This window comes from Engraulis encrasicolus, chromosome 9 (assembly GCF_034702125.1).
Source record: "Engraulis encrasicolus isolate BLACKSEA-1 chromosome 9, IST_EnEncr_1.0, whole genome shotgun sequence".
Lineage (NCBI taxonomy): Eukaryota > Metazoa > Chordata > Actinopteri > Clupeiformes > Engraulidae > Engraulis > Engraulis encrasicolus.
In genome coordinates this window covers 55,534,936-55,547,149 of record NC_085865.1, presented here as the reverse complement: position 1 = coordinate 55,547,149, position 12,214 = coordinate 55,534,936, and the positions used below count along the sequence as shown (strand labels likewise).

Genomic DNA, 12,214 nt, shown 5'->3' with positions numbered 1-12,214 from the left:
CATTTCAAATTTTAGTCATTTTAGTCAATATTGTGGTGTAAAATTAATAACCTACAATGGCTATCGTTATTTCAATACTAATATAGCCTATTGCAGCAAATATTCACCTTGTTACTTGGTCATTTTCCACCAAAACCCAAATCAGTCATTTCAACATCATAGAGCAAAAGAGCATCACACACACACACACACACTTCCAGGTGCAAGCTTCTCTCTCTCTCTCTCTTTCTCTCTCTTTTCCTCTCTCTTTCTCTCTCTTTTTCTCTTTCTTTCTTTTCCTCTCTCTTTCTCTTTCTCTTTCTCTCTCTCTCTCTCTCTCTCTCTCTCTCTCTCTCTCTCTCTCTCTCTCTCTCTCTCTCTCTCTCTCTCTCATGCATTAGAAGCTGCTGCATAGGCTACTATTTGATTTTGAGTTTGATCACGGGGGAAGCTACTCTTCTTCACTTGACCGCGTGACAAAGCCTGCAGATTGCCGACAGTGGGAAGACCAGACATCCCAAGTCTGCATGAAGTCCAAGAAGTCTCCCTGATAGTGGCTTCCCGATGACCACGAGTCAGATAAAATATTGCTGATGTTAGACTATGCAAGTTAGCGGTTTTTGTTTTCAATTGGCAATGCGAGCAGAGAACGATAATGACTCGTATGCGTGGAATACGCTTAAATAGATTGTGCGAGCACACTTCGTATGCCATGCAGAAGTCCCAGGAAAAATTAGGCAGGGGTACGCAGACTGGACGACAGAAAGGACATGCACATACAAATATTTAAACACTAATGCTGTTTTGTTTGTCGGGGGTGTCGAGGCTCGATAAGCATGACCCTGAAAAGAGTTTTTGGAACTTAGGAAGACGCTGCAGACGCATGGAGATGCTGTCGACTTCCTCGGGTCTTTTAGCGTTGCTCTCGACGAGAACAAGTTCAAATCTCAAAGTTTCAAATCTCAACAGTTTTAAACTCCTCAGCGATCGCCCATCCATTGATTCTTTTCAAAACTAGGCTACAGTAGCCGTGCCTCTGTTTAGACAGGCCAACTTTCCCCCCTGCTGGCGCGCGCGCTCCCGCGGTGACTGATTTAAATCAATTCACAAATCCGACCTTCATGATTTGCTTGCGAACTGCCTACACATTTGGTTAAACAACAAATATAGCAAACATTACAAAAAAAGAACAGACAACGAACGCCGGGCTAAGACAGCCTACGTGAAAAGGAGAATAGTGGAAGCTCGAGGAGGTTTAGAATGACAGTATCAGAGGAGGATTGGCGCGACTGTCATTACTGCAGAAACACGTCTTCGTCATGGACAAGAGGGTTGTTGAACATGTTTCAAAATTAACACTTCCCTCAACGTCGGCTATTTTCTCTCTCTTTCTCTGGGAATGTTTTAGGACCTAAACTCAACTTAATGGACTCACTGAACTACTAGGCTACAGAACTACTGACTGAGCCGCGCCATGCACTGGCTGCCAGCAGAGACAAGCCAGGCAACACAGCGTGAGCGCGCAATCACCAATGAAGTTCAAGACACTTAGGCCTATATTACAATTACAAATTACAAATTAATTATAAATAATTACATTTTTTAATGTCCATTCGTCCATGGCTTGTAAATTTCGTCTCGTCTTAGTCTCCTTGACGAATTTTTTTTTTTTTTTCCGTCATATTTTTATTTGCTGGAGGCATTTTTTATTGCGTCATCGTCTCGTCATCGTCAAGGGAAAAAGGGGCGTTGACGAAATATTTTCGTCATCGTCGTGGTTGACGAAATTAACACTGGTGTGTGTGTGTGTGTGTGTGTGTGTGTGTGTGTGTGCGTGCGTTTGTGCATGCATATTTGTTTTGTGTTTGCTTGAGTGCATTTGTGTTTGTCTGGATGTGTGTTCAAGTGTGCTTTGATGTTTGTAGCCTATGCACGTAGCTTTTTTGTGTGTGTGTGTGTGTGTGTGTGTGTGTGTGTGTGTGTGTGTGTGTGTGTGTGTGTGTGTGTGTGTGTGTGTGTGTGTGTGTGTGTGTGTGTGTTACTTGCCTAGCCTGTGTGTTTGTCAAAAGCTGGTCAGCTGGAGTCTTACCTGAAGATGCAGAGAATCACAATGGCCATCGTCAAGGAGACCAGAGACACGCTGTGGCCAATGGTGTAGCCCACCTTCACAGAGCGGTAGAACGTATCCTAGGAGACAGCCAATTAGAACAGTTAAAACTAATAGGTTCAACAAGCATTTCACATATTCATACTGTATAGAACACAGATATCAATAGCCTGAGAGAGAGAAGGCCATTTCCAACAGCTCCACAATGTTTCATCGAAATCCATCCATGGGTTTTTGAGTTATCTTGCTGACAAACAGACAGACAGACAGACAAACAGACAGACAAACAAACAGACAGACAAACCAACGCGACCGAAAATATAACCTCCTTGGCGGAGGTAAATATACATGCATAACTACTTCAACTTGCCTTGCCATGTCAAGTTTGTAATAATGTGCACTGCATTGTCCCTGCTAAATAAACTACAAATAAAACATTGTGCCTCAACAATCAATTTCTTGCTCCACAACGGTAGGCCTACTGTAGGGTCAGGGAGCTATGATGTGTTCAAACAGTAGCAGTTCAATGTTTAAGTTTATTTATCACATATTCAGTTATAAATGTAGGCCTACACCATGACTTCAATTAGCCAGGCTCATGCCTCAACAATAAAGTTCTTGTTCTCCAGTGGTGTTTACATTGGTGGTCTGACACATTAAAACCTTTAAGCAGCTATCAGCTGGGGTGTACAAACCTGTGAGCAGCTATCAAAGCTATCGAGCAGCACAGACCCAGCGGGCGCTTGAGAGTTTTCATGTCTTATCAATGGCAATGCAAAAATCCAACTCCACACAGACAGGCTGAGTCTGGGCAAAGCTATAGCTATTAATTATGCATTTGAATTAACCTAAGAACTACACCGCCAGGCTTTTCATCAACACTTTGAAATAGGAAGGGAATGGGCCATAACTAATCCAAATAAAAGGTTTATTTTCTGAAATAAAGGATGATTTTCTGCAGGATTATATGGTTTCGTGGAGAAATAATGAACTCTGCATTCATTTAGCCAAGAGAAAGTTTGCAAGGTCTAATTTGTGAAAGCAATCTGAGCTGTGTGCTCTGAATTAGGCTCTACAACTGCAGTTAATAATTTGAATACTCTTGTGTTTATTATAGGGCTGCCTACCACAGACAGAAAACAAGATACATGAAGACTAGCCTAAAGGTCCGCTTTTCCCATTTAAACACCCTAACCATCTGAACTCACTATTGGACTTCTCCTCCATCTCTAATTACAACAGGTCAAAGAGAGTGACAGGGCCGGATTAAGATGGTATGGGGCACCTAGGCTATAGGTTGTTGTAGGCCCTCGCAGAAGACAAATTCCACAAAACAATTGACGATGTCATAATTCCGAGCCAGGGATGAGAATTAACCAGATCGAAAATTAAAACTTACAACAGATGATTTTTAAAAAATATTATTGATTTCTCCCCCCACTTTGTCCAACCAGGGCCCGTCTGGCAGATGGGGGTCCCTAGGCTGCAGCCATATCCAATCTATATCCAGTCATATCTGGTAATATGGACATGGAGTGAGCGGTCATCCATATGAGAGTCAGATGCCCTTCTAGTCACCTCTGGATATAATAACTCTATGTGCCCTACATATGAACCGGCAAAGCTCTTTGGCTAAAGGGTGAAGCATATTCAAACTCCAAAAATATGTCCAGTTTTTGACTGACCTGACCTGTATGAATGAGGGCCCTCACACACACAATGTCATTCATTTGTAGCTATAATCTTCCCTCCATTGGACTCGAGAGTTTCTCACCACAAAGTTTCTTTTGTGGAGTGGACATGGTCATTTCAACCTTCATCTCTCTCATAGCACACATAAAAGGCACACAAAGTACCCTGACCATACACACATACAGACACAAACGCACACACGCATGCACAGCACATCATTTCAACCTTCTTCTCTCTCATAGCACACATAAAACGCACTCAAAAAGTACCCTGACCGACCTTCCTACACACACGCACACACACACACACACAAACACACACACACACACACACACACACACACACACACACACACACACACACACACACACACACACACACACACACACACACACACACACACACACACACACACACTCCGTGCCCGAGACTAAAATTCGGCCTACACCCCTCCCCCCCCCCCTCCCCTGCAGGGCTGCCACCGCCACAGGCTGCCTGTCACCGCTACATCAAATTCCTTTTAAGGATCCACATCCCCCTTTACTTTACCCTGCTACAGCAGCTGCTAGGCATACTAATCAACTGCCCACCGCCTCACACACAAACACCACTCAGGCCCTAAATCTTTGCAGCCACACACAACTTACAGAAGCATTTGTATGATTTGTATGCACATGGCAATCATACACACACACACACACACACACACACACACACACACACACACACACACACACACACACACACACACACACACACACACACACACACACACACACACACACACACACACACACACACACACACACACACACACACACAAACACACTTCCTCATCTCCTCTCCCTGCAGTACCAGCTGCCCGCGGCCTCACAGCAGTTGTCCAGCACCTCACAGCGGGACACTCAGGCCAGGAAGCTTTCACCACCTTGTAGCGGCCCAATGTCTCGTTTTTTTTCTCTTTCTCTCTGTCTTCCTTTTTCTACCCCCCACCCATTACTGGACTTTTGACTGTGCATTTTAGGATTCTTCCAAAAACTTAGACACAGGAAGAATGGTAATCAGCGGGGATGTAAAAGGATTTTCTCAACACGACACATTGTCAAAGACTGTGCATTCAACTACAGTGTAAGACAAAGCAACATATAATAGTATTATGAGAACAAATGACATGTTGACATGGGACGGCATGATTGGAGCCCCTTGAAAACGAGAAGGATCTTCTCAAGGGGACAATAACATTGAACATTGAAACATGCAAGCGGAAGTAAAGAGAACCTATTCTCTCTCGTTCACTGTTGTAACGTCATAGTGTCACAGCATACACACTTTATTTTCATTTTTCAATAAAGAAAAAATGCTGTGAAAGTGGAACACAGGAAGAAAGGGCCTCTGGCGACTTCCTGAATTCTCTCTGATGTTGTTTCTAAACTTAGCAAACTCAAATATGTAGGCCTACTAAGGCAATATGTATAAAATGCACCCCATTTTTGTTAGGCTGCATCTTTTTGTACAGCCACATATCGCTTTTCATCCCTGCATTCACTGTGATTTTATATTGTTAAATGCTGATATGGTCCACAAATCAAGTTATTCCAAAGGCGTGTATTCCTGCTGTATTCCCAACGCACTAAGCTTTGTCTTAAGAGATATAAAATTGACACTATTAAGGGATAGAAGACTTCACACTCCCAGTGTACCAAGCTCTGCACTGCCACTTCACTGAGCGCCGTAATCCTGATTCCCTAAGTGTGTGTGTGTGTGTGTGTGTGTGTGTGTGTGTGTGTGTGTGTGTGTGTGTGTGTGTGTGTGTGTGTGTGTGTGTGTGTGTGTGTGTGTGTGTGTGTGTGTGTGTGTGTGTGTGTGTGTGTGTGTGTGTGTGTGTGTTGTCTTAAGGGAGGGGTCGATAATGCAGCAGTGGCGCTGCAGAGTGACAGGCTTTCAATAACTTCATCTGGTCCCCCGACTCTCTTTATTAAATAGAGCTGCAGCTTATTGTGGGGGATACATCACTGGATCTCAGTTTAAGACCTGCTGATTGATTTCTCTTGGAAAAGAGATGGAGAGGAGAGGAGAAGAGAGGAGAGGAGAAGTGGGGTGGAGATTCAGATGGAGATGGAGATGTGTAGTTGTGTTGCATTAACACTCTGAATTCTGATCAGACTCACAGTCTGGAGACTCCTTGGAGGATTGAACAGCGTGTGAATAGAGAATAGAGCGATGAATATATGCACAGGGGCTGTTTGGAGACTCGAGTGATGAAAATATGCACAGGTATTTGGGGACTCAAATGGGGGACCCCCATGGAGGAATGCAGAGGGCTGTTTGGGGACTAGCGTGGTGGAGGTGTGCACAAGACTGTTTGGGGACAGTTTGATGGTGGAGACTGAGTGGAGTGCATTGGGCTGTTTGAAGGCTGTAGGATGGGGGAGTGAGTGGAGTGCACTGGGCTGGAGGGAGACTAGTATGGAGGAGGGCCCTGCTTTGGGAGCCAAGATGCTTGAAATGAGAAAGAGAATTTTGATAGGGTGAACATTAAAGCAGCGAGTTTCACAATTACACGGACGATTTTCTGCCAGGCCTGATCCAGAAATAGCAGTGAGAGGTGAACATCCAGCCAGTACAGGTGCCATGACTTTACTCTAATATGATTATATATTTGGGTCTATGGTGCAAGTGCCGTGGCTTTATTGTAATGTGATTATATATTTGGTTCTATGGTTCCAATAAGCCGGAGGGGTTGAAGGCGGGTTTGGGAAAAATAGGTTGAGATTGTGGAAAGTAAAATAAAAAAAATAAAAAAGGAAAAAAAGACAGGAAACGCAAGAAGGGCCGGACAGAGAAAGGAGAGTCGGCAGCCATAATCTAATGGTTAAGGAGATGGGCTTTAGATCAGAGGTTTGCAGATTCAAATCCCACCTTTCCACTACCTATCTCACTCCAAGGTTGTGTTGCCCTTTAGCAAGGCACCTAACCCCACACTACTCCAGGAACTGTAACCAATACCTTGTACCAAAATAACTGTAAGTCACTAAGTTTAATGTAATGTAATGGATGAAGAATTCAGAGAATTCACTCTAAAAATGAATAAAGTAAAACAAGATAGAGAAAAAAAGAAGAGCAGACATGAAAACAGCATTAAACTTTGATTAACTCTTATTCAGACAAACAAGTAGTGAGCTTACTAACATCCTCAGCGCTGCTGTTCATGTTGTAGCCGCAGTTCAGCGCGATGGTCAGGGGGTGCATCTCCGTCCAACCCTCCGCCGTACACCTCTTAGACAGGTTACCTGGCAACCACAACAAGCAACACACAAGCAAAAGGTTAGGACCCTATGTGAAAAAAAAACAAATATAACTGCAGCCACAAGTCACTATGGAGGTCATAGGGGGTATCGACAGGTTACACCCAAAAACAAGCGGAAGGCTAGACCCTGATGTAAACAAATATTGCCACGGCGATAACAACAATGAATAACCTGCAGAGTTCATCTCCAGCACTGCTGGATAATTGAATAGCCAGGCGTCACCCTGTGCAGTGTAGAGGTGACGGTGCACACATAATAAATATGTGTCAGTGTCCAGTAGAGAGAGTGTGTGTGCTGTTTAGGGACTGTGTGTGTGCAGAGAATGTGTGTGTGCGTCACCATGTGGTGTATGAGTGATGGGTGATGGGGAACACAGTAACATGCCAGTGGTGTGCAGGGAGTATGTGTGTGCACAGAAGAGTCTGTGTGTGTGGTCTGTGTGTGTGTTACCCTGTGCGGTGTGTGGGTGATGGGGCGCACATAATAATGTATGTGTGTGTCTGTGTGGTTGCCATGTGGATACAAATGCTTCTGTAAGTTGTGTGTGGCTGTATAGATTCAGGGCCCGGATGGTGTGTGTGTGTTTGTGTGTGTGTGTGAGTGTGTGTGAGTGTGTGCGTGCGTGCATAAGTTTGTGTGTGTTTGTGTATTGTACATGTTCGACCTGTGACCTGTGTGGCCCACTAGCTGGTGCTGAATACCAGTAGGTAGACTGGGAAGTTTGTGTGTGTGTGTTGGTTCCTGAGAGAGGCACACTAATATTTGCTAGGTCAGACAGAGACAGGAAGATGCCTCAGGGGAAGGTCAGCAATGCATGTGTGTGTATGTGTGTGTACGCACGCATGTGCCTGTGTGTGCGGTCGTGCGTGTGTGCATGTGTGCGTGCGTGTGTGTGCATGCATGTGAGGCTGGGTGTTGTTGAGGGCCAGACTGCTGTTCTGAATACAGAAAGTGGACCAGACAAACAGGTGGGGCTCACACACCGTTGTGGATGTGCGGGTTAATGCCATGTTCTGATATCCATACTCACATACTCATTTTATTTGCATGTGAGAAAAAATATTGTAGGCTATGTAAGCTTATACAATTCTGATTTTTTTTTTTGTGATGTGACATATTGCCTAAGGGGCACCTCATACTTAACCCTATCCAGACTGGGGGGGGGGGGCTAAAAGTGCCCGCACCAACTTTGATGTCGTATAATTCCTTAACAACTTAAGCTATGACTACGAAACATGGTGACTTTTCCTAAATTTTAGTTGGCTACAGTTTAGTACCAAAAGATTATGTTTATCATTTTTGCCGTTGCCATGGCAACGGTTTTCTGACAGGTATGTCTGACTGAAAATCACTGATCTAAGTCTCATTATTGTTCCTTTTTCATATTTTTTTGTTATTTCCATTAGCATCAGACAACTTTGTGAGCATTTAAGTGGTCTGAAGCATGTAATCATTAAAATTTAAGTGCATTACCTACATTTGATGGAAAATACATTATGGCGAGATTTTGGGCATTATAATCAGATGATGTCATAATGACGTCATAATACCAGATAATGACACAAAAATTATGTCATTCATAGATGTCCATATGTAGATCATCTCCCCAAAGTTTGGTGGTCATACCTTATTCCGTTCATGAGTTATGAGGGGGTGCAGGAATGCAAAAAAAAGCCCAGTCTGAATTGGGTTAAGAACTATTTAGCCTTATGTGCTAACTGTTTTTTTGGGGGAAATGCAGCCCAGAGCGTGACTAGGAACGACACTTCACTCTCTTGCCTACTATCTGAGCTAGTTTTTCATGCCTGTCAGGTGCTGTTGAAGCTGCCTGTGGGAAATCAATGGGAATGAAGATGCTTCTCAGCCGTCATGCAGACGCAACAGGAGCAGCAGGAACACATGGCAGCCCTAATGATAAAAAACTGTGTCAGCTCGCAGCTCTCAGCTCCTGGCGGGCGGTTGATTTGTGTGTCAAGGTTTAATATCATTTCAACACATCAAAACACCATGACAAAGTGACTGGAAGTGATCATTCATGAACAGCTGTGGCACAGCGTGATGTGCTGTATCTACCACAGTCAGTACTTTTATGCCACTACACTGCCAGCATGACACAGGGTTCCATTATCAAATGTTACAGCGTCTGTGTGATCATGACTCAAATCTCAACATTAACTCTAGGAATTTGCTTACTGGGTGTACAGTATAACATAGGGTTTCTCAATGGGGGGGCATTAAGGAGCCCTAGCGGGGCGTTGGGAAGGATGGGGGGGGGACTCAGTTGTCATTGCGGGGCAATAGATTATTTTATCGAATTAGCCTAATGTAGTGGTTCCCAAACTTTTTCTGCTGTGAGACCATTTTGGAGATTTAAAGAGCTGAGGCAGAGTCCAATCTTTAACCTTTGATCACGCTTAAAGGTTCCTTCATTGAAAACATTGTATTTCCCTGTTTTCAAATGATAATAAGCTATATACAGATCAACAAACAAAACTAATACAAAAAAATTGTCAAGAGGTGTTCCAATATTCCATGTAACTGTCAGGTAACAATAACTCTTCTTAATTACAAAACAAGAACCATAAACCCTTGACAAGGAGGATGGCGGAAAGCACTGGTTAATTACTCCCCCCACCAACCTGGGGTGAACTTCTCAAAACCAGAGTTGCTTACTACATTAGCTACTTTGTTGTTTTCGATGCATTTTCCCATTGGCAACTACCGAAGTTGCTAACAGGCTAACAACTTCTCTTTTGAGAAACTCACCCCAGGTCTGATGCCCTAACCACTTACCTATGACTGCCCCTGAAAATGAATGTAAGATGTGGATTAATCTTCTGCTGCTACATTAGGGAAGGTCCTCATATTCGCAGTAGCCTATACTTCCCTACAAAGGCAAAGTGCAGTATCCTGGTACACAACTTGTGAAAATTGAGTTGGGACTGAAAATGGATTTCATTACACCTCCTTTTTTCTTGTGATGGACATTTAACCTGATGGTCCAAATGTTTCCCTTTTTTGGAGACATTGCCATGTAAAATTTGCATATCCAACCTGATACCAAGGCTTTGAATGCATTTTCTGTCCAATACAATGTTGGTGTAGTTATTACGTTTTGCCTTTAGGCAGTATAGCCCTAACCCAAATAAAAAAGCTAATTTTACCAGACATTTAAGTCTTCAAATGCCATACAGTGTAGCCAGTGAAGGTCCAACTTTATGCACAATGTGTTCTGGCAGAACAGCAACCAGGACGAAATGCTGCATTCATTGAGGTCCCTGATACGTACCAAATTCAGCACAAAATCGATCCAAGATGAAAATCTGATGGTACAGGGTCATCATCTGAACCACTGATTTCCAAACAGGAACACACTGAACACACTGCAGGGGGCACGTGGAAAAATGAACAAATGTATGGAGCATAGTCACATTGGAACATAGAGCATGGGTAAGGGGGTACTCATGGTACGACAAAAAAGCTCAAGGGGTATGTAAGACAAAAAAGGTTGGGGAACACAGAGCTATGGTAAACTGCAGTGTTTACTACAAGTAGGCCTACGTCAAACAATGCACAACATTGATTTAAATTGAAAAATGTTTTGGCTCTTTTGGAGAAAGTAGAGAGAGTCTGGAGGATTTGCTGCAAACATCCCTCAAGTAAAGATCACATGGTGTATCTTCTGAAGTTCCACTAAATGAATACACAAACAGCACAGGCAGAACCGCAATGTGAACAGAATTGGGCATTAATTGAGGTCCCCACTTAGGTACCAATTTCAACACAAAGTGTATTCTTCAGGAGCCCCATGTATTCTTCAGGAGCCCCAGCTTTGCCGTTAAAATACATAGGCCCACATATGTGAGGCTGTATTGTAATACTAAACTGTATTGGATTTCAAACTTATTTAAAGCTGTTATACTTTATTGTGTTCAAAATTATGTTTCAGCTGACTGATGTCTGCTTCTGTGTGTTGTTTGGTGTTCATGTCATGTCACCTTGTCACACTGCGCTGTCACAGCCTTCACATTATTTATAGAGCACAAATAACTAGGGCGAGCACTGAGCAGTATGGCAAAAGAAGATACGGCATAAAACTTCATATAGTAGCCTATAATCAGCCTAGCTAACCAGAGATGTACGGTAAAAAAAAGACACAGCATAAAGCTTCACACAGCAATCAGGCTAATTAGCTTGTGGAACAAACAAACACTAATCACAGTAAACAAAACTGACAAAACCTCAGTAGTTTGGTTAAAAACGTATCCCGCAATACATTAAAACACGCTGACTGACATCAAGCAGGGGGAAATATACAAGTCAGCAGTCGTTTCTGCAGGACAGTATACAAAACACCAAGTAGAGACAAACACACATGGATGAAAAATGAGTCCAAAACACACACGCAGAGAACACAAGCACACACTGAGATACACCAACACACAAGTACACACTAAGATACACCAACACACACTGGAATACACAAACACACTGAGATACAAAAAAACACACCTGTATATAAACAAATCAGGAGTACGTAAACAAAGGTGTGCCCAAAACACATAAACACACTGCTCTGTAAAGGAGACTCACTCTTCTGTGTTATGAAGATGACAGGGTCTCACTGAGAGAAGGCGAAAGGAGCAAAAACATTTCTGTCTTCCGGGACTGGCAACATTCGATTCATTCATTTTCATGACTTTTTGCTTCTGATTTAACATCAAACATCAGCCTTAAAGTTGCACTGTGTACTATTTTCAGTAGTTTATTTCCAGAATTCATGCTGCGCATTCACAAATATTACCTTTTTCATAAATACTTACCACCACCATCAAATTCTGAGTATGATTCTCTGAGTATGATTCTCATTATAACTGGGAAAATGGCACCTTTCATATGTGAAAAAGTCCAGGGCCCTCATTTATCAAGCTTTCTTAGTCACAGATATGTGCGTAAAGCATGCGTGCGATCTTTCCTGAGCAAAGTGTGGGATTTATGAACATGTACTTGACCGTAGAAATATGCTTAAATCTACGAACTCCTTACACCATGTGTGCGAGTGGAATAAACATGAAATTGCAAATAATATGGACTGCGTCTCACACAGTTTGTTTTGAATTGTAATGGA

At 43.0% G+C, this 12,214-nt stretch overlaps 1 protein-coding gene across 1 annotated transcript in view; it reads right to left on the bottom strand.

Moving 5' to 3' along the window:
* LOC134456041 (vasoactive intestinal polypeptide receptor-like) overlaps positions 1 to 12,214 on the bottom strand; it is a 169,783-nt gene that overhangs the window by 52,338 nt on the left and 105,231 nt on the right. Inside the window, exons 4-5 of the mRNA XM_063207467.1 lie at positions 6,968 to 7,068; positions 2,069 to 2,166 (exon numbers count right to left, since the gene is read on the bottom strand). Of these exons, the coding sequence (XP_063063537.1) occupies positions 2,069 to 2,166; positions 6,968 to 7,068 (199 nt within the window). The remainder of the gene's footprint in view (positions 1 to 2,068; positions 2,167 to 6,967; positions 7,069 to 12,214) is intronic.